Here is a 23,061-nt window from a genome sequence, read left to right as displayed (position 1 = left end):
CATGAACCAACCAAAAATAATCAAAATAGGATCCGATAAGAGGCAAATGCCAGGAAAAATATGGAAGAATACAGAAAATCATTGAATAGTCAGGAGGAATTCAAATCCCCAAACGTAATTGCGCTAAAATCACTATATGAGAAATTCTCACAGCTGTTAGAATCAATCGTTCGCAACATTGATAAACTAAAAGAAAAATGTCAGAACAAATTAGAACAGAAAGAACTCGTATATTTTAAAGAAATTAGACAAAATCTGCTTATGGAAATGCTTATGGAAATCTCAGAAAGAACAAAAATGTAATTGTGATCTGTATCCCACCAAGCACTAATAGAGCTACCTATAAGGAAATAGCGACCAATGTATTCCAAGTTGAAAAAAACCCACCATTTTAGCGGGAGATTTCAACGCCAAATCCACCTCGTGGGGAAACCTACATACTGATCATCAGGGTGAAACAGTATATAACTGTGCCAGTAAAAAAAAACTTTATAAACTTTACGAGAATTGTCTGAATCGAGCAACCCGAAGGACATGTGGAAATATAAATAAGATAAATCCCCTAACAACACATGGGACGAAGAACAAAAAGAAGACTTCTTAAAACATGTTACCAGCTCTTCTTTAGTAGGGGAAGAACCGCTCTCTGTAGCATTCGGAAATTGCCAGCATGAAAAACCAAACCTCGACAAAACTGAAATGATGAACTTTCTTAAGAATAGAAATCCAGATTCCGCACCTGGTCCAGATCTAATATCGTACAGTATGATCTCAAGCCTTGGAGAAACAGAAAAATCAAAATTCCTTGATATTTTAAATAATAATTGGATGCAGGGTACCTTTCCAGACCAATGGAGACAAATTAAGATAGCACCAATACCAAAGAAAGGAAAAGATCTTTCTGATATCAGAAATTACAGGCCAATTGCATTAATGTGGGCTTCACAAAAAATAGTCGAAGAAGCTATTAAGAAGATTATTTATACGACTATCGAAAAATATTATCCCGAGAAGATCCTACGATTCTTGTAAGGGCAAGTCTACAACAATGTGTCTTAATGATGTGATAATTTCACTCGAAATACAAAAAAAGGAAATTGTGTCGTGGGCGCTGTTATCGATATAGAAAAAGCCTTTGACAATACCGATGTAGGAAAACTATCGTTAATCCTCTTTGAGTCTGGCGTTAACTATCACGTGATCAAATGGCTTTTTGATGGTATGAGAGACAGAACCTTGTTATTGGGAAGCAAAAGTTTAAAAATAAAAAATGGTCTACCTCAAGGTAGTGGTCTAAGCTCCTTACTTTTTAATGTCTGCACAAAAAGCTTGCACTCGATCTCTTCAGGAAACTGTTTGCTGTACCAATTTGCCGACGATTTGTTCATTCTCTGCTACGATAAAATATTGAAAACAGCAAAAGCAACGTTACACCTCAAAATCCAAGAGTTCAAGCAGAAATGTGAGAGTCTCCTTCTTAAATTTAATATGGAGAAAGTCAACGTAATGCATTTTAGTAGGAAGCCCGGAAAACTGGAAATACGAATAGATGGTAAAGAGCTAAACCAAACAAATACAATAAAATACTTCGGAGTACAAATTTCGGCCAGTGGATCAGCCAAGGTACACATAGAGGACACCACTAAGGCTCTCGACAAAAGTTGTGAGGATATTGAGTGGGTGTAAGTTTGGAGTATCACCGACAAGATCCTTGCACTTTTATAAGGCTTTTGCAAGGCTCAAAACTGAGTGTGGAGCAGCCTCATTATCAAACCTTACTAAGACATCAGAACAAAGACTCAAAGTATGTGTACAGCACAATCTTCGAAAATCTCTCGGTTTAATCAAGTCAACACCTGTGCCGATAATTTATAATCTTGCAGCTGAGTTGCGTCCCCGTCAAAGATTTGAGCTGGCTACAGCAGAGGAATTGGCAAAATGTGTAGCATACAAATTACCCGCAGCCGACTTAATGTCACAAAATCTGCAAACAAAAACAAGCTACTCTCTGATCTGGCAAAAATTCAATGATGTATTAACAAATGTAGCACCAACTAACATCATCAGCGTCAGCCAATAAAATAACGTGCATACTGATTACTTCCAAAATGTGGTAACAAGAAAAGCTGACGCTAGCAAGGAAATGGTCATTCAAATCGCTACCGAAAAAATACATAAACTACAGGGCGCTGGTTTTCCTCTATGACTGCTGAGGTTTTTTTTTTGGAAGTCGCCAATTATGTTGAAGATAAACATTTTGATAGGATTGTAATCTTAACTTATAGTCTAAGCAGCATTCAGGACGTTCAGAGTAGTTGTCACAAAAATTATCAAATTGATGAATTCATAAAAAAGGTAAATAACATACCTAGTATCTTTGAATTCAAGGTACACCTTTAGAAATTCCATGGACCTTGAATGATGCCATTAACGCCATGGCTAGATCCTTGTGGCGATAATTGTCAGAAGAATATAAGAAAATAGCACAAAGAGGTAATTCGCAATTTTATAAAATATTCCCAAACACTTCAAGAACACCCTGGTTCAAGGTATCTACTTTGGACCCCTTAACTCAAAAAATGCTAAACAGAATATTAAGTGGGCATTGTTTTTGTAACAGTACCCTCGCAAAAGTGAATGCATCACCTTCACATTTATGTAATTAATGTGAAGTGGAAGATACGGCATCTCGTGTAATCTTCAGTTGTAGTAAATATAATAATGCAAGAAGATCTTTACAGATTCTGTATAACTACTCTACAGTAGATGAATTCATACAATCCAAGGGCTTGGACGGTCTGAATGTGATAGCAGACTTCTGCATAAAGGCTAACATCCAATTATAATGCAGTCTACTTTCATTATTTCAATATTTTAATATTTCAAAATTACACACACACTAATTGACACTTATTATTTTGCTGTCTTTATTGATCAAGTAACATCCATAATCATCATTAACACCAGCAACTTCATCACCATCATTAACCTCATCAGTATCAGCAATTTCAACAGCAACTACCGTATTCATCATTAGAGGATTACATCAACTCCATCTTTATGCATGTACATCGCTAGACACTACCATCTTCACTCTCGCTCATATGTACATACATTTATGCATACCCTGTCATCATTCCTTGGAGAATAACAATTTACTTCATAAACATCACTCATCGTCATAAACTTTTCATCGACACAACATCAACTTAATCCTCATTCCATAACAGGAATCTACATTAGACTTTCAACAGTAGACCAAGTCTGCATAATCAGTGGTGGTTTTTAACTCCCCCTACATCGTCTGGGAGAGGGCCTAGGAGGTGTCGCTCTAAAGTTAATAAGGAAAAAATGCATTTATTTTTTTGTAAAACAAGAATACAAAGAACTTTATTATATAAACACAAATTGTAAAAGTTTCCATTAAATTCAATTGCAATTGAGCTTAATTGCTCCGTTCTCCATTTAATCCAAGCGCATCTGATTTTGCTTCATCATCCTAAAGGTTTTTTATGTTGCCTTCCCATCACTAGTTCAGCTTTCGACATGGACTCCAACTGGACTCCCTCCATAAAAAATTTCCGTCTCGTGAATTACCGCAAAAATGTTCGCAACTTAACTTTTTATTTCTTTATTTTATACATAGATGGTCAAAATTACTCTTAAATACGATTTAAGGGAAAAATTAAAACAGCGTTTTTGTTAGAATTTATTTACTATTTAAATATTTTTAAGAAACGGGCAGAATCTTTAACATTCTAAAAAACAATTTTATTAAAAATACAATAAAAAAACAACCCGTAAATGTTTATTTATGTTGTTACAACGAAAAAGAGAAACAAACCACAGCAACGCTGGCGTGCAAGAAAGCCCATCTATGATTTTATACCAAATTCTTAGAAATGTATACACTCTCTTATTTTTAGAATAAATGATTTCGCCAGCGGTGGGTAGGGATCAACCAACTGTTTTTTTTTTGTAGGGATCTCTGAAACAACTGCTTATAAATTTTATCCAACGGAGTGCATTTTTCATAACTCCGTGTGGATTGCATCGATGGATGTTGTGAAATCATAACTTCACATGCATAACTTCCAAAATTTTTTGCTGGGTTGTTTTCTTTTTTCTGTACAGTTTGACATTTCTATACCTCACAGCGAATTCAAATGACAAATATGAATTTTGACAGTTCAAATCGAAATCATCTGATTTTGCAGGGGGACCTGTAATTTGGCCATGCTTCTGATAAAAGAGGCTGACTTCCGAAACGTCAGTTGCTTTGTATTTGAGCATGAAACTAGGGGTTCTTAGATCGAGTTCCATACTAGCGTAATTTTATGAAATTTGTTGTAGTGGGGAACTCGATCTAAGAACTCCTAGTTTCATGCACGAATACAAAGCAACTGACGTTTCGGAAGTCAGCCTCTTTTATCAGAAGGGGTATAATACCCCGGTTACACTATTGAAGGTTAACCCACTGGGTTTAATAGATCCAGTGGGTTAATCTTTGCTGGTTACACTTAGCTTTTCGAGGATATAAACTGTCAGCTGATGTTTGTTTACGTATACATACAAAATAACTAATAAAGTCGTGTTTTACACTTTTACAATTTTTCGTATGAGATATCGTCCCCTCTTTGATCATATTGGTATATTTTACACACAGGGATACATTTTTGTATCATGGTATCAAGCGTACTTTTTGTTAAAAAAGTATCTAATGTAAAAAAAATAAATAATTTTATGATTTTCAAATAACTTTAGATTTATTAACTCCATAAAATCTCATGCGACCAATCGTAAACGTGTAAAACACGACTAACTCTGTTGCAAAAACAGTTGCAACTTTTGGTACTTTTTGAGTAGAGTTGTATTTTTTTGCACAAATGCCGAATACAACACTGTATTTTTGGTGGATTTGTACCGGATTTAAAATAAACCCAGTCGTGAGAGGATTTAATTTTTGTATGGCAAATCTGGTCAGATTTGACCAGATTAGGCAATAAATCCTCATGAAGTGGGTTAACCCGGCAAAAAACTGTAGTGTAACCGTGCTATAAGGTTTACAAACAAAACCAAATTTCAATGTGGTTGTTGTTGAGTTGTATTTGTTGTAGTATTTACTTTACCTTATATTTGTTCTATCATGAAGTAAAAACTTAATTTTAAGACCGAAAATTCTATACATACATAATTGTTTTGAATGTGAAACATCTGTTTACAAGTTTGTAAGTCTTCAGTCTTCTTCCGATTCGCCATATATTTCCAAAACGATTCATTTCCAACACGATTTTAGTATTAAAAACGTACAAATGTAAACAAACAAATGTTTTAGCACTTCATGAGGATTTATTTGCTTAATCTGCTCAAATCTGACCAGATTTGCCATAAAAAATTAAATCCTCTCATGGCTGGGTTTATTTTAAATCCGGCCCAAATCCACCAAAAATACAGTGTTGTATTCGGTATTAGTGCAAAAAATGCAACTCTACTCAAAAAGTACCAAAAGTTTCAACTGTTTTTGCAACAGAGTTTGTCGTGTTTTATACGTTTACGATTGGACGCATGAGATTTTATGGAGTTAATAAATCTAAAGTTATTTGGAAATCATAAAATTATTTATTTTTTTTCATTAGACACTTTTTTAACAAAAAGAACGGTTGATACCATGATACAAAAATTTATCCCTGTGTGTAAATAACCAATATGAGCAAAGAGGGGACGATATCTCATAAATTGTAACTAGGCGTTTACACACAGACAGTATTGGCAAGACAATAGCAAAGTTACAAACCATTTTCACCAATACATTCATACTTTTCTCTACACATATTTAAAAATTTATAAATGTATTTGTGAAAAAGGTTTGTATTTTTGGTATTGTCTTGCCAATACTGGCATTTGTAAACGCAGGGTAAAAGTAGGTGTGCACGATAACTTCGCATGTGAAAAGTACTTGCAAGTACTCAGTAACGTCTCTCCACCAACTTTACTCTCTCGAAGCTAGCAATTTGCAGATTGTTATCGAACAGCAATTTGCAAAAACTTGCAAGAAGTCAGGTGATTTGAAGAAGAAGTTGGCGGAAAGGATTAAATAAATAATAAAATAAAAAAGTAGTCACCACAAACTTATTTACATTATCGTTTTCCATAATTTATTTAATAATTCTTCCCTTTTTTATTTCTATTTATTTTAAAGGGGAGTACACACTAACAGTCAAAACTGACAGTCAACGTACTTTTAGGACAATTTTCCGGCAAATAACAACTTTTATTTAGCTAAAAACGTTTGAAATACAATATTTACGGTATTATTTAGAGATTACAAAAGAAATTTTTCAGATAGGCTTTGATATTCACGAAATAGACCTCGATGACTGTCAGTTTTGCTTGTCAATGTGTACTATACTTAATAACCAAACGTTTGATTATCTATTTGCCAATAAGTCCGCCACAAAACATTCAAATTTTAATCAGCTGATCAAACTTGCAAGTTATTACAAGAAAAATTTTCCTTGCAAAAACTTGTAAACAAAACTCTCCAAAGCTCTCCAAATTCTTTCACTATTGTCTCCAAATTCGCTCTCTTTTACTTTACAAGTTTGTTATCGAACAGCATTTTGTAAAAGTTTGTGCAAATTTGTACAAACTTTTGGGTTATCGTACAGACCTAGTGTAACACACGACTGTATTAGTTTTTTGTATGTATACGTAAACAAACATCAGCTGACAGTTTATGTCCTCGAAAAGCTAAGTGTAACCAGCAAAGATTAACCCACTGGATCTATTAAACCCAGTGGGTTAACCTTCAATAGTGTAACCGGGGTATTAGGTCTGTACGATAACTTCGCAAGTAAAAAGTACTTGCAAGTACTCGGCAAGTTCTAAGTAACTTCTCTCCACTAAGTCAGCTGATTTGACAAACAAGAAGTTTGGCGGATAAAAATAAGTTATTTTACAAAATAAGTCGTTTTCCATAATTTATTTAGTTATCTCTTCTCCTTTTTATCTTGTACTTATTTTAATAACCAAATATTTGTTTACATTTTTGCCAAGATTTGCAAAGTCCGCCACAAAACATTCGAATTTAAATCAGCTGATCAAACTTGCAAATTCTTACAAGGAAAATTAATGAAGTGGAGTTGGAGTCCACGTCGAAAGCTTAACTAGTGATGGGAAGGCAACATAAAAAACTTTAGGATGATGAAGCAAAATCAGGTGCGCTTGGATTAAATGGAGAACGGAGGAAGTAATACCCCGGTTACACTTATGCTGTGTTTACATTTACGAAATCCACTCGATTTCATCTGTCAAATCCATAGGTTAAACGTCACATGAAATCCAATGAATTTCAGATGAGATTTCATTTGACGTTTGAGCTATGGAATTGACAGATGAAATCGAGAGGATTTCGTAAATGTAAACTTAACATTATAGTACGTTTAGACTTATAAATCCACTCGATTTCTAATGTCAATTCCATAGTACGTCAAATAAATCGTAGTTCTAAATCCACTGGATTGCCTTTGACGTATATTGTATGGGATTGACAGTTTAAATCATAGTATAAGTTCATAGTCTAACAGGCGTTTTAACCGGATTAAGCCAGTGGGTTTGGATTTAAAATGTGAACTCCATAGCGCAAACGTCAAATAAATCCTCTCGAAGGGGGTTAACCCGGCAAAATCCACTAGTGTAACCGTAATATTATAGAACGTTTATATGTCACCGGATTTAACAAACCCACCGGGTTTCAAATGTGTTTTCCATTGCCTGCAAAAACCTATAATATAAACAGCATATAAGCTCAATTACAATTGAATTTAATGGAAACTCTTGTTTTACACAAATAATAAATGCATTTTGTGCATTTATTTCGCAATGGCATGCATTTTTATTGCATATTTAGGCTGATTAAAAGCACAATCCGAAGAATCCAAAGCACTATATCAAAAGCCGTGATTTTGATCAAAAAAGGAGTGCATCCTAGCTGTGTGCTGAGGAAGCAAAATTGATTGGATCAACCAACTGTTTTTTTTTGTAGGGATCTCTATAGCAACTGCTTATAAAATGTATCGAACGGAGTGCATTTTTCATAACTCTGTTGGACTACATCGAAAGATGTTGAGAAATCATAACTCCAATTGCACAACTTTCAATTTTTTGCCGGGTTATTTACATTTATTTTAAAATCTGTTAAATGTAAATGAGGTTTTGTTTGTTTGCTTTCCAACACTGCTATCAACTGCGAATACAAATTACAACGCCGTCAAATATATTCGACTCGACTACAAATTCTTCGAACAGCTGTTTTCGCGGAATCACACAATATCGGCTTTTTGTTTTGATTCTGCTCTTTATCGCACATTTTCTGCATTCTCCTCCAGTTTGTTTTACGATTAACCGAATAACGAATAATCATGTTGTTTGTGGAATAAAATAAAAAAATTAAATTACTAAAGAAAACTTAATGAAAATAAAATATGTTGCTGTGTTATTGTGCAATAGCGAGAAGCTAAGACTTTGGAGAAATTCGCGGACATTTATTAGTTTATTAAAACAAATAAGAGCAAAAAGAGGAGTAAAGTCATTAGCGAAAATCTCGGGCTGATTCTTGTTTTCATTTGTCTGATGAATTACATTACAAAAACAAAAACAACGCAATAACAAACCAGGTGTGACTCCACTGAAGTCATTGCTAAAATCAAAATCCCATCCCGTTGCCTGGTGCTACTTTGTTGAATAGTTTTTTGGAATTTCCATAAATCGTTGTGTGTTAAATAAAAAATAGTATATATTAACTTAAAATATAATTATTAATTGCTTCTTTTGATTACAGGTGCCAAACTTCGCGAAAACGAACATAGTTCTGTTAAGTTCTGTTAAGTGTGGGTGTTGTGACTAATACATTACAGGCCAGTGGAGTTAAAAAAACAAAAGGCGTTGCAACATCACAATGGAAATGAAGGAGGTTTTAGGCAGGGAAGGAAGAGATGCCAAAAATCTGGTTGCATATCAAATCTGTGATGAAAGGCCTCTTAATTTATCTTCGAATTTTGACAGTAAGTGTTTACATTGTTTTCTGACAGCAAAGGGTGAAGGAAAGGGGACATCTGTAATTGTGAGACTACAAAGGAAGTTGACCATTCGTAAAGTTGGGAAACTTATTTCAAATTAGAATTGAAGTTAAAGATGCTCATTTTTCGTGCATCTTTAGAGCAATTCGTGAATTATTTAAATCTATACCGATATTTGCGTAGTAATATATACCGATATAAAGATATTTGAGTTAAGGCAAAATATTCCCATATGTTAGTGGTATATCGGTATATCTTTGGAAGGTTTTAAAATTCCCTGGGTATTCCCTGGCTTTGCATCAACTAGGAATCCTCACAAGATTTAACATCCATTCGTGCTAATATTGCATTCAGTTCTAATCAAATTCCAATTATCACCGATGTTGAATACTCCAGCCATTTCTAAGCCATTTCAAAAGCTGTGGTTTGCATCCACTATAATGCGGTAATTGGGATGACTTCACTAAATTTACTTACTATTGATATCTGAATAGAGTTTTCACTTATAATGTTTTCATTGATTATGGTGGGTGGTATCAAGGCGTTAGGTTAGGTATGGGGTGCCCAAAACATTCCTATTCTACATTGACACCGTTTCCCTTTCATTCATCATTAATGAAGGGTAGAAAAATACATGTTGTTCCCGTTTTTCATATAGTGCTTTAAACATTCCAATACAATACTAATTCATATCTCAAATCCATATACAAAAAAACTATATTTTTCCGTTCCTTTTCAGAATCCCTACCACCACATCGTAAACCACCAAAATCTCCCAATACACTGCTGCCATTCTCTCTGCAGACACCGAAAAAATCTCACTCGCCAGCAAGACACACACAAAAACAATCAACAGGCCCAAGAGTGCGCAGTGCATCCACGGGTAGAGATAAAAAATCCGAATTGCAAGCACGTTACTGGGCACTACTATTTGGAAATTTACAAAGAGCTGTCAATGAAATCTATCAAACCGTTGAATGCTATGAAAACATTTCTTCGTGTCAAGAGGCTATATTGGTTTTGGAGAATTATGTACGCGATTTTAAGGCGTTGGGTGAATGGTTCAAAGTCTCATGGGACTATGAATCGAGGCCGGTGCAGCAAAGACCAAATTCACTGGCATGGGAAATCCGTAAAAGTAATCCTGCACCACGAGTGAGAGCTAAAAGTCTTTCAAGTCCCACTGTGTCGGGTAAATCCAGTCCATGTCCACATCCATATTCTGGTAAGAGTTCTCCCTGCTTAGAGGGTCTTTCGCCACGTAAGGGTGTCCGCGTTAATGTGCGGGAACTTTTTGCCTCTTCCAAACGTCTGATTAATGAAATACAAAAGGACACAGAAGATGTGCCGCCAGCACCTTCAACGGTAACTCCAGCAAGTGTAGATGTTGTGGAAGAAGAAACTGCACCGATGATATTGGAAAATCGTAGTCATCAATATGCTCAAACTGATCTAGAAGATGATCATCTCACTTTGGCCGCCATAAGAGAGAAAATGCAAAGGGAGCAGGAAGAAAGGGAGGCAGAAGAAGAAAGAAAAAGGGAACAAGAGCTGGAAAAGGAAAGACAACAGGCAGAAATGGAAAAACAACAAGAACAAGAGCCACAACACACAGAGGAAGAACAAGTTCCAGAAACACCCAAGCAGGACTCTGCCTCTGTGGAAATAAAAAAGGAACCCACGGCTGTGGAAATGACCATCAACAAGCTGGATAACATGGAAAATGAATTTTTGGCGGTAAACACTAAAAAGGACCCGACACCACCGGAAACTCTCCTAAAGAAAGTAGCGGATATAAATGAGGACAAATCTGCCAAACCGGTGGAGTTACCCAAAAAGCCACAAACAATGCCAAACTCCAATACAACAGCCCAAAACAGTCCAATGAAGTATTCTAGTGTTTTAAATAGGCCAGCAGTGCCATCCTCGAACACATCCTCACAGGTCAATAGTCAGCCAACAGGGAAATCCATAGCAAACACCAAGGCATCAACACTTCGTGTGACTACAGTCAATAAATCGGCTAAAGCCCCAGTAAATGCTGTTGCCACAAAACGTTCCACACTGGCCTCATCATCTTCAGTGACATCCACAAAACCTCCAACGAATACAGCAGCAAGGACCTCAGCCAGAAATAGTAAATCAACTTTGCCACCACGGCCCATTAACAGCAATAAATCTGAAGCCTATGGCCCACCCTCAAACGTGGCCAGTAGATTGTCAGCCAGATCGCGAACTATGATAGAAATGAAAAATAACAATGGTGCAAATGGACCACATCACAAACAACCCGCTAATATGCTTAAGAGAAATACCTCCAATCTAAATAAATCTTCTATTGGCGGATCTCATAGATCTTCCAGAGATGATATTGGCAGCTCTACATCAACTTTAAAGGCAAGCAACGAAAAAATATCCTCAGTATCTCGAAATGCTACTCAGCATGCGGGAGCAGACGAAAGAAGGTCTGAACCCAAACAATTGCCAAGCAATAATGATAACAATAACAACAACAATGATGGCTGGTTAACCGTTAAAAATCGTCGTCGTTCAAGTATGCATTGGTCGTCGCGTTTTAACCAGCCCACTGGCTATGCTAGCCTACCCACACTAGCATTGCTGGATGAAAAACAAAGTGACGATGAAGCGGTGGATACGGTCCCATCTGGAAAGCCAAAAACCGAAACTCCTAAACCAATGACAAATGGTGTAAACGGCAAACATGGGAAACCCTCGAAAACGAACAAATTGTCCGAACGACAAAATGCCAAATCAACAACACATTCCGTGAGACCAGAAATTCGTAATGCCAAAGCCAAAGTGAATTCATTGCCTGTAAATCAAAAAAAGAATGCCAGCAACAGCTCACATACGACAATAGCACATAAGAACAACAATCAATTGACCACTGTTTCATCGGCAAGAAGTAGCAATGTGGTCAATATACCAACTAGACAGACCATCATAAAGAGGCAAAAATCCGATTTGACGGGTCTAAAAATGACCTCTCTTCACAAGGAGTATATGCGCAGTGAAAAGTTGGCGTTAAGGAAACAAAATAACAGCCTAAATGGTACCACAAAATCTTCAGAAATTCTTAATCATTATCCATTGGGATCGGGTGATTACTCCGATATCAATTCATCAGCAGAGACCATTGTTGAAGCTCCGAACTCATCGTCTCCCACTGACATGATGGGTAACGACATGAACTCGTCTTCTTCTGCGGACCACAATAAAATCGACATCAAAATCCAAACAAATCGAGATTTTTCAAAAACCATAGGTGATCTTTACAAGAGTATTGCAAATCGTGGAGATTTTGCAAATTCCCAGGTTTGCAATGCTCCTGGAGCATTGTCCAGTTGTGATGAGAACGATGAATGTGATGAACATCAGCGTCTATTGGTAGAAGAACAAGAATCTCTGGAAAGACAAATCCGAGAATTGGAAAGCACTGAAATCGATGTTGATACCGAAACGGATGAAACTGATTGTGAAGTGGGAATACTGGGTACCGATCGTGACGATGAGGAAGATCGTGATGATTTTAATTTCGATACTTCATCCGTTGTGTTTGTGCCAATCAATGAGATCGATGATGATCCTAATCTTAGTTTAGAGACCCGCTATCAAGCGTTGCTATCGGAAATGTCTTGGGGAGAACGGGAAGAAGCTCTAGCAACTTTGCAAGCATATGTGTCAAGACATCCAGGTCGTGCCCAGGAACTGCATCAAAAGCTATCATCACCCTCTCGTAGACGCTCACTACAGGAGACTTTGAAAAAATATCAGGCCAAACAGGCCAGAGCTCAACAGAAACGAGAACTTCTTAATAAGGAGAAGGCCATAAAAATACAACAATTATTGGCTCGTGTTGAGGATGTCAAGGCAGCTAAAAGGCAATTGATTGAAGACAAACGTTTAAAAATGGAAGGACGTCTACAAAGGGCAGCCGAAAATCGTGAGCAATACCTCAAGCATATCAAAGAAAAGGCCCATGACGAGGAAAAGAAACTGAAAGAAATTAATTTCATTAAAAATATTGAAGCACAAAATAAACGACTAGATCTCATTGAGTCTTCCAAGGAAACGGAAGGTCGTTTGCAGGATCTTGAACAGGAGCGACAAAAACGTCTCGAAGAAAAGGCAGCTAAAGAGGCTGCTGTTGAAAGGCGTAGACAAGAGTTGGAACAGGCTCGTCAACGTAAACTGGAAAAGATGAATGAATCAAGGCTAGAGCGTGAACAACGTATCGGTAAAATGCAAGAGCAAAAAGAGAAGCAACGTCAGGCATTGGCACGCGAAAAAGCCCGGGATCGTGAAGAACGTTTGTTGGCACTGCAAGTACATCATCAGCAAACTACCGAAGAGTTGCAAAGGAAAATACTGCAAAAACAAAAAGAATCTGCTCGTAGGCATGAGGAGAACATCGAACATATACGTCAGAGAGCTCTGGAGCTGACAATCCCATCGAGGAATGTTGAAGAAAACGGTATACTAAGGTCGGATGTCGACGAAAAGGTTGAAGATTGTGATTTATCGTCGACTGTTTCTGATGTTGGTAGTCGGGAACACAGCCGTGGCTATAAGAAGAAAATGAAAAAGCTGAAGCAAAGAATGTCGCAGGCGTAAGTAATATGAAAACTTTCCTTATTTTTAATTCATATATAGAAAGATTCTTTGCAACATTTATAATCCTAAAAGTGGCGTAGCTTTATATACAGTGGAATCGGAATAATTCGAGCTCTAATAATTCGAAAGCCTCAATAATGCGTAATGAACTATCGGCTCTTAATACGGTTTCCATTGATTTTTAACCCCGATAATTCAAACAAATTGTCAGTCCTTTGGATTTTGTATTATCGGAATTTTACTATATGTGATATTAATTAAAGAAGCTCGACTATTTTTAGCAGATTGCGGTGACATTCCCAAACGTGAAAAAATATCTTTTAATGATATTTTATCTTTTCTTACAGAGCTGAGGAATATCTAAAAGAATTACAACCTGTACCCCTTCACATGAAGCGTGAATCTCAGGTTCCCAAATATCTTAATTTGGTTAATAAAGGTGGCGGCTCACAAGGTCTGGAACGTGCACTTGGTCATTTACTGCGCATAATGGCCAAAGCTCAAGTATTTGATTTCCAGTGTTTCCTACTTATGGACGGTTTGGGAACTATTATCAGTGCTGTGATAACGCCGGGCATGCAAGAGGATTCTGAAGTTTCAAAAAAGTAATATTTCAACAAGTTTGTTAATTTTTTAACATTAAATAACATTTTTATTCCTTCTATTTTAGAGCCGTGGTGCTTGCCGTTCAATTGTATCGAAATGCATGTACTCTGTGTCCTCAAATTGCTAGACATGCTTTGTTAGGAAATTCTATTGTTGGATTATTTGATGCTCTATTCCAAAGTTTACAGGTATGTGAAAATTTTGAATTTGAAGACCACCAGAAATCAAAGAAGTAGTAAAAATTAGGTTAAATAAAACAAGTAAAAAAGTGTCAGTTTCGAGGATGTTTCTCAAAAAGTATGGACATGCAACTGAAAATACTTGGAACGCCGTAATGGAGGTAGCGAATGCAAGTTATTGCAAAAAGAATCAATGCGATTCGAGAGCAGGCCTTAAACTGAATATTTCAGAAATTTTTTGAGGGAGGTACCCGAAGGAGTAGACCGGTATAAACCATATTCGAACCTTATCTATGTACATATATCTCGTAGAAATATTACGATGTGCAAAGAACGGACCAAGTCAGTTACCAATCGGTAGCCTAAAGGTTGAGGGTATAAAAATCTGCTCATGTTGCACACTGTGACTTTCTTAAGATTTAGGTTGCAAAATTGGAAAAAAAAATATGTTCGCCTATCTTCATGATTTTTTATTATGTGATACATAGGAATATATGTAATGTAAAAATGTTGCAAAAAAAACAACAACAAAAACCCCATTAAAGCGCAATTCGGCTTATACAAATTGTAGGAAAGCAAAAAGTTGGACTCAGGATTGTATTCCATAGCAGTTTCCAGTTCATTGAATATCAACTTGGCGGTTAAAAAAGCCTGAAATGGTTAACACTTAACAGAATGTTGCTATGATATCGTAACAACAGAGCTTAACTCCATCTATTGACAAATGTTAACAATTGAGTTTTCCAATCTTTATGTATTTAAATCTTTGGGCAATATGGGTCCATTTTTTCTTATAGCCCACATATAGCGGTACCACCCAATATAAAGTATTTTAAGGATTTATTTGGTGACCAACTTTTTAAATATTTTTTAAACATGAATCTGTTAAGAAGATGTCGTGTGCTCGATCCAAACATCGTCGTGAATATACATTGGCAACTATATAAGACCCATATTAGACTTTGAACATACGAGGGCAGTTCGGAAACTTCTTAGCCTAGCACAAAAAGCGCGGTACAAGCAGAAAAAAGTTAAGTGTTTTGGAAACTTCCATCTCTGTTATGAACACATTTTAAATTTTGTTTCGATCTGGCAACTCCTTCATATAGAAACAGGTGTTCAAAAAAGACGCATCCGCAATTTTTTTACAATGGAAAAATTAGAAATGCGTGCTGTCATTTAATATTTACATAAAAAAGGTTTATCGGGACAAGCAATTCATAATGATATGGTGAATGTGTTAGGTGAAAGTGCTCCTTCATATGCAACAGTAAAAAATTGGGTTGCTGAATTTAAACGTGGTCGTACAAGCATTGAAGATGAACCACGTAGTGGACGTCCAAAAACAGCAACAACAACAGCAATTGTAGCCAAAGTGCACGATATGGTATTAAATGATCGACGAATAAAAGTGCGTGAAATTGCTAATATCATGGGCATCTCAAATGATCGAGTCCATTTAATTTTGCATGAAGAACTACAGATGAAAAAGCTTTCTGCAAGATGGGTGCCGCATTTGTTAACAGTGGATCAAAACCGCATAAGAATGAACATTTCTCAAGCTCAAGCTTGTTTGGATCGTTTTAAGCGAAATAAAATGGATTTTAAGCGTCGTTTCATAATTGTTGATGAGACATGGATCCACCACTATACTCCAGAGACAAAAGAACAATCCAAACAATGGACTGAAGCTGGAGGAAGTGCCCCAAAGAAGGCAAAAACAATTCAATCGGCTGGTAAGGTTATGGCAACGGTTTTTTGGGACTTCAAAGGTATTTTATTGATTGACTATCTGCAAAAGGGTAAAACAATAAATTCAGAGTACTATTGCAACCTTTTGGATCAATTAAATGTAGAAATTCGAGAAAAACGTCCTGGCTTACAACACAAAAAAATAATTTTTAATCAAGACAACGCACCAGCGCACAAGAGTGTTTTAACAATGGCTAAAATCAAAGAATTAAAGTACGAGTTGCTTGACCACCCACCTTATTCTCCTGATTTAGCTCCCAGTGACGTTTACTTGTTCCCAAATCTAAAAAAAATTCCTTGCTGGCAAGCGTTTTACCTCAAATGAAGATGCAATTACAGTTGTAAACCACTATTTTGAAGACCTTGAGGAAAACTATTTTAATCAAGGGATATAATTGCTAGAAAAGCGTTGGACTAAGTGTATTGAAGTTTCAGGAGATTATATTGAAAAATAAAAATATTTTTGAATAAGCCCCCCATACCAAATGCGGATATTATTCGAATGTCCGGCACAACTTTCGAAAACGATATCACATTCGAAGGATTGGCAAATGTTTTTCGGGTGTACACAAGCACGTTGTTCTTTTGTTCGTCAAAAGTTCGAAAACGATATCATTTTCGAACATTTGGTGAATGTTTTTTCTTCACAGGAAAAATTGTTTCGAGAAACATTTTTTTACTTTGGATTTTGTTTTGTTTTCAAAAATAATTTTATTCAGCTTGTAAAAAATTCCCATTTGCTTTTTTCAAATAATTTTGATATAAATGCTACGTATAATATAAACAATAAGTGTTGATAAAGCAAACATATGGGTAGGTTGCCAAATACAAGACAACAATGTTTATCAACAGTTACACATCAAATCGCAAACATAACAAAGAAATAAAGACGAAGAAGGCACAACACAGAAACATCAAAGAAACTCCACCAAAAATGTTTTTCGCCACTATCGTAAAAACTATCGTCAATCATTCGCTAATAATATTATTAATGATATTCGAAATCGAAGGATTTCCTGCCACAAACTGAGCGACGAGTGAATCGTTTTCAATTCATTCTCGTGTGTCGTTCTCGAACAAAATATCCGCAAAACTATCGAGAAACATTCGCAAGCGATATCGTTTTCGATAGCAATGGTATGGTGGGAGTAACTATTCGCTTTCATTGATAGGCTAAAAAGTTTCGAACCGCCCTCGTATTGAGCACTTTGATAACTTTAAACTATAATTACGTCATCAAGATAAGTGTCCACGGCTATAGTCCAGTGAAGATAAAGATGTCAATTTGCTCGTAACATCCGTAATTGGCGAGGGTCTTGAAAATGATAGAAAAATTATAATTCTGCGTTGAAAAATTTACATAACTTAATCAACGTCAAAAGCAATTTTGTAAGTGATTACGGCAAAAACGTATACATAGATTTCTAGGGTAAATTATGTACATTTTTTAACGCAGATCTTGTTAATATTAGATATTTTATTTTTGATGCAACCAAAAGTATTGACAGTATATGTACCAAGTTTCACTTCGATATCTCTTTTAATACCAGAGTAATTAATTTTGGCCACCTAAGATTGGTAAAAGTCACACTGTGGTGGGAGATTCGTAACTCCCCCTTGGAGTATATTTAAATCTCTCGGAACTTAGATTTTTGCCCTCGGAATTTAAGAAAGACATTGTTCGTGAAGAATACGTATTGCTTGGAGCAAGCACTCCATGAAACCATCCCAGCAAAAATTTGGATCCGGTAGCCATTACGTAACCCCTTACAAAGTAATGTAAACAAGCTTCTTTTCACATTACAAGTAATCTGAAAAGTAATGGGTTACTTCTTAAAAAATTTACAAGGTAAACCTACTTACTTTACTCCTTACTAAGTAATGACGACGGTGGCACACTGAGTGTGTGTCCGACTATAAATCCTACGGTTGTGTGTTCAACGCTCACCGTCGGCACGCGAGTTTTTTTAATTAAAAAATAACAGTTCGTGGTGTACATGTGTACTGCACATTTAAGTTCTTAAGCAACCCTTAATATTCGTGTGCGTGGCATAGTGTGTAGTGTGTTTGGCTAGAAATCAGAGGGTTCGTGGGTTCAATTCGGGAAGACAGCGAAATAAAATAAATTAAAATAAAAGTAAGAAGTGTGATGAAATTAAAAACAAATTCTCAACTGTTCTAAAAATAGATTTTTTTCACCTTACTTTTCAACTTCTAGTGGCCACAGAATAACTAGTTATTCTAGTGGTCATAAAATAACTACAAACTGAGTGCGACATGCCCTTGTAAAAATAATTAGGATAAAAGAGGGTTTGAGAGTAGTTACGGCTGCCAAAAATCCCTTACGAAACCCATGATTTTGGGAGGACTTTTTTTGCTGAGATGATCTAATTTTGTAGTGCAGGAACCGGCATCCAAGAGTGCCCTTTGACTCAAGGCGCTACATTTACGGCGCAGCTTCGAATACGGTCCCGCTGCGATAATATGCAGCTTATCGTAATACCTTCCAATCTGCGGTATCGTAGTTCCTTCCAATCTGAGAACCCGCAATACCTCTTCTGTGGTGGCTATATTAAAACCAACATCTTTATTCACAATTCTCTGCAGGCATGTTTTATACCCATATCAAATACTACATTTTAGCCATTTCGATAGGATAATGTGACTAAAACCTGCAAAATGCCGCAAATCAGGAAGTACCGTTCTATGAGGCTATATCAAAACACGGACCAATACTGACAGATTTCTAGGGGAAGTTTGTTGGTCCCAAAGTAAACTATGTACCAAATTTCAACCATTTCGTTGTATCATTTATGCTGATCAAGTATCTATATATATAAAAATGGTGTAAAAAATGTATAGTAATTCATAAAATGAGAACGGCTAGGCCGATTTCTGTAAAATTTTTTGTCAGTTATTCGTATTTTCGAGGAGAAGGTCTTTACGGAAGAAAATTTTGGAAAATCTCTCTGGAAAAGTCGGAAAATTGGAAAAATCGAAAATTGAGTTTTTGTATGAAATTTTATTCCTTAATAGCGAGACGAAGTTCGCCGGGTTCGCTAGTATAAGTATATAAATTCCCGACGAATATTTCGATGTGTTACAAACGGAATGACAAATATAATTATACCCTCCATATTATGGCGGAGGGTATAAAAACACCTAAAATGCAGCTTAAAATTTTCAGCATCCGTTAATTTTGGATGGGGTGGGAATTTCGAGAAGTGTTACATTAGAAGCATAATAGGCAGTTAGTGTTTATGTGGACCTCTATACGGTGGTTGCATTGGTTTCCTTACTGCATCATATCTTAGAAAAACATATTCATAACTGTTTAGTTGATCATTGACGTACATTTTGTTACTCGTGTGGTATCCTGTGAATCGAATCAGATTCTTCTGAAACCAGCTGCGAATTAATATATAAGTTCTCCATGTTGTTGTTGTTGTAGCAGCATACAAACCTACGTAGAAGCATAGGTTTGATGCTGGGTTGGCAGCCGCTGGCCGAAACACTAGGGTTTCGGGTCAATCCGGTACGATGGAACCCGCTGCCATGGGATTGCCCAGGGGATTCTCCAGGTAATGATAGACTGCTTCCATAAACCATTTCGGCAGCGCACAGTGATTCCACTTATATGGAAAGGAGTGCCAAAAATAGTTCTAATCGAGCTATAGCCTCGAAATTTTAAACATAGGTTTATAACGAGGCAAAAAGATAGAAAAAATGTAGTGTATGTAGGTCCACATTTGGGTATTCTTAGGTCTGTTGGAGCGAACGATAACTCTCAAATGTTAATGTTGTACTTTATCTGAGTTTATTAAGTTTTGTCCCACAAAACTGCATTCTAGATAGAAGATGTAAAAGAAAAACATTATCCATCAAATTTCAATATATGTCGCCGAATAAATGAAATATATACATATTTGCAATATATATCAAGAAAATATATACCTCAAGTTTGCCAACAAATCACCCAAATATTGTTTGAATAAATTTGTTTGGTTGTATTTTCGAGTTGATGCATGAAAGTTACATGAAATTTAGTTTTAGACGAAAGGTGTTAAAAGAAGAAATATTCTACACACTGTAAGTCCCAGAACAAACTAGATATCTAAATAAAATAAGTTGTTAAGAAAATTACGATACAAAATTAGATATTATAGGTAGAAATTATTTGTTAAACTTTTGGACTCTTAATTAAAATTTAATCCATACTGAGTCAAAATCTCCTAAAATACTTCACTTTTTTGGGATTGTATCAAAAGAAGAAATGTTCCAAATCAAATTTTATTATGAGTCTCTGAACAAAAGAAATTTGTAGCTATAATATTTAACATCTCAAGAAGCTTTCGCTTTTTATATATGATTTAGGACCATATTCAATAAAATATATTTTGTGACCGCAGATAACGAAAATGTGAATAAAAACCGTAAAATATGGTCCTAAATCATATATAAAAAAGCGAAAGCTTCTGTTTGGGCGGATCAAAATTTTAGTTCGTTATTACCGTCTTTTCGTTTTAACTGCGTTAATTGGGTTGGAATAAATAAAATAAAAATAGGGGCTAGAAAAAACAAAAGGTGTTCTTTAAAATATTTTAAATAGTGATCAAATTCGTCCCTAGCGGCTTGTGCTCAGAAGCAGACCTGTAATTACTAACAAATTTTAATAATTTTTACTAGAGGGGTGACATTTTCCATGTGTGTGCAAACCTTAAGTAAAATTATATGGAAACAAAACACTTTGTTCGTTATAAACGTACTTTCTTATATAACCGAATTCTACTCGCTATAACCGAATTCTACTTTATAATACTCTGTTTTAGTCCACTTTTGTATATCGTCACCATAAATGCCCGAAGACGTAACCCACAAAATCAAAACTTTACAGGAGAAGCAAAAAACGTTATAAAATGAAAAACTGTTTTATGGAATATAATTCTTATGAGGGCGAGTATTCGGGATATTATCAATCCTATACGAATGGGAGCAATAAATGAAACCAAAACAGCGGAAACGCTTGGTTTTGGGATCCGTCATTACAACAAAATCTGCAATATTATCCCATTTTCCGAAATGCCATTTCTTAAATAGGATCGTTGTTTTTGAACGTAGAAGCCTGAAATTTTGCCAGAGCATGTATTTTAACTTTATGTATCAGATCCCAACAAAAACGAATTTCGATTTGCGTGTGGGGTTCGTCGTCGGGCATTTTTGGTGACGATATAAATCATTAAAAATGTATATTATTATTTTTTACCTCAAAAACAGGCCAAATTACCTATAGTGCATTTGAACCCTAGTGCGTATGATTTGTATTATAATCTTTCGAACAAATAAAAAGCATACGGACCAGGTTTCCAATGTTAGTGACTACAAAAAACCAAAAATTGCATAACTCATAAATTTTTTAACCAAAGTTGTTGTTTTTCCTATTTTCGAAAGCTTACTTAATTTATTTTTCCGTAACAATAAATATTTATATTGTTTAGCATTTTCTAAGCAGCTTAGAGCCTGAGGAAAAACATTTTTTCTTTTTATACCCTCAGCATTTATGCTAACGAGGGTATATAAACTTTCATACGGGCAAAATGTACCTCATCGAAATAATCGGTTTAGACCCCAAGTATGTTTAGACGAAATCTGTTTCAGACAATTTCGAGTTATTTAGCCATGTCCGTCCGTCTGTCTGGCTGGAGCGCACGATAACTCTCGAACGGATCAACCGATTCGAACCAAATTTTGGCCTTCGTAATATTTTGTCCAAACTTAGCTTAGTTCGAAGATAAGCATATCGGTCCACTCCTTCCGGTACACCCCCCACCCACAAAAATTTGCGAGCACGATAACTCTTGAAGGGACCCAGCAAAAAAGGTCCTCCTAAATTCATGGGTTTTGTAAGGGATTTTTGGCAGCCGTAACTGCTCACAAACCCCATTTCTTCCCCATTATTTTTACAAGGGCATGTCGCACTCAGTTTCTAGTTATTTTATGACCACTAGAATAACTAGTTATTCTGTGGCCACTAGAAGTTGAAAAGTAAGGTAAAAAAATTCTATTTTTAGAACAGTTAATGTAGAGAATTTGTTTTTAATTTCATCACACTTCTTACTTTTATTTTACTTTATTTTATTTCGCTCTCTGGCCGAGTTGAACACACGAAGCCTCTGATTTCTAGCCAAAGACACTACACACTGTGCCACGCACACGAACAATAAGGGTTGCTTAAGAACATAAATGTGCACCACGAACTTTTATTATTTAATTAAAAAAACTCTCGTGCCGACGGTGAGCGTTGAACACACAACCCTAGGTTTTATAGTCGGACACACACACACACTGCACCACCGTCGTCATTATTTAGTGCGGAGTAAAGTAAGTAGGTTTGCCTCGTTAATTTTTTAAGAAGTAACTCATTACTTTTCAGATTACTTATAATGCGAAAAGAAGCTTGTTTACATTACTTTGTGATGGGTTACGTAATGACTAACGAATTTTTGCTGTTGAGTAACCGATTTGGTCCATACTTTACACATCCTAATATATCTACCAGAAATATATCAGATTTGAATATGGACCTTATTTGTCCACTCCTGCGGGTACCTCCCTCAAAAAATTTCGTATAAGTTCACTTTAAGACCTGCTCTCGAATCACTTTGATTTCTGTTGAAGCAACATGCATTCGCTGCCTCAATTACGACGGTAAAAGTTTTTTCAGAGGCAAGTCCATACTACACCGTATGTAGTCGCTGGAGAGCGCAATAACTCTTGAACTAATCAACCGAATTGGTCCAAAATTTGGCCTTCGT

General features: G+C 36.0%; 1 protein-coding gene across 3 annotated transcripts in view; it reads left to right on the top strand.

Annotated features, from left to right (window-relative positions):
* The first annotated feature begins 8,217 nt into the window (after window positions 1-8,217).
* The window catches only part of ssp3 (SCAPER domain-containing protein short spindle 3), a 115,985-nt gene continuing 101,141 nt past the window's right edge, over window positions 8,218-23,061 (top strand). Inside the window, exons 1-5 of one of the 3 annotated variants that reach the window (XM_073969042.1) lie at window positions 8,218-8,768; window positions 8,840-9,062; window positions 9,817-13,708; window positions 14,060-14,317; window positions 14,383-14,506. In XM_073969042.1, the coding sequence (XP_073825143.1) occupies window positions 8,957-9,062; window positions 9,817-13,708; window positions 14,060-14,317; window positions 14,383-14,506 (4,380 nt within the window). In that variant the 5' untranslated portion in view covers window positions 8,218-8,768; window positions 8,840-8,956. Of the gene's footprint in view, window positions 8,772-8,839; window positions 9,063-9,816; window positions 13,709-14,059; window positions 14,318-14,382; window positions 14,507-23,061 lie in introns of all 3 variants that reach the window. The other 2 variants (XM_073969043.1, XM_073969044.1) reach the window with 2 other exon arrangements.

Source organism: Musca autumnalis, unplaced genomic scaffold (genome assembly GCF_047663935.1).
Source record: "Musca autumnalis isolate F117 unplaced genomic scaffold, ASM4766393v1 scaffold_2, whole genome shotgun sequence".
NCBI classification, from domain to species: Eukaryota; Metazoa; Arthropoda; class Insecta; order Diptera; family Muscidae; genus Musca; species Musca autumnalis.
Note: the sequence above shows the minus strand (reverse complement) of the source record. Positions and strands in the feature narration are given on the sequence as shown.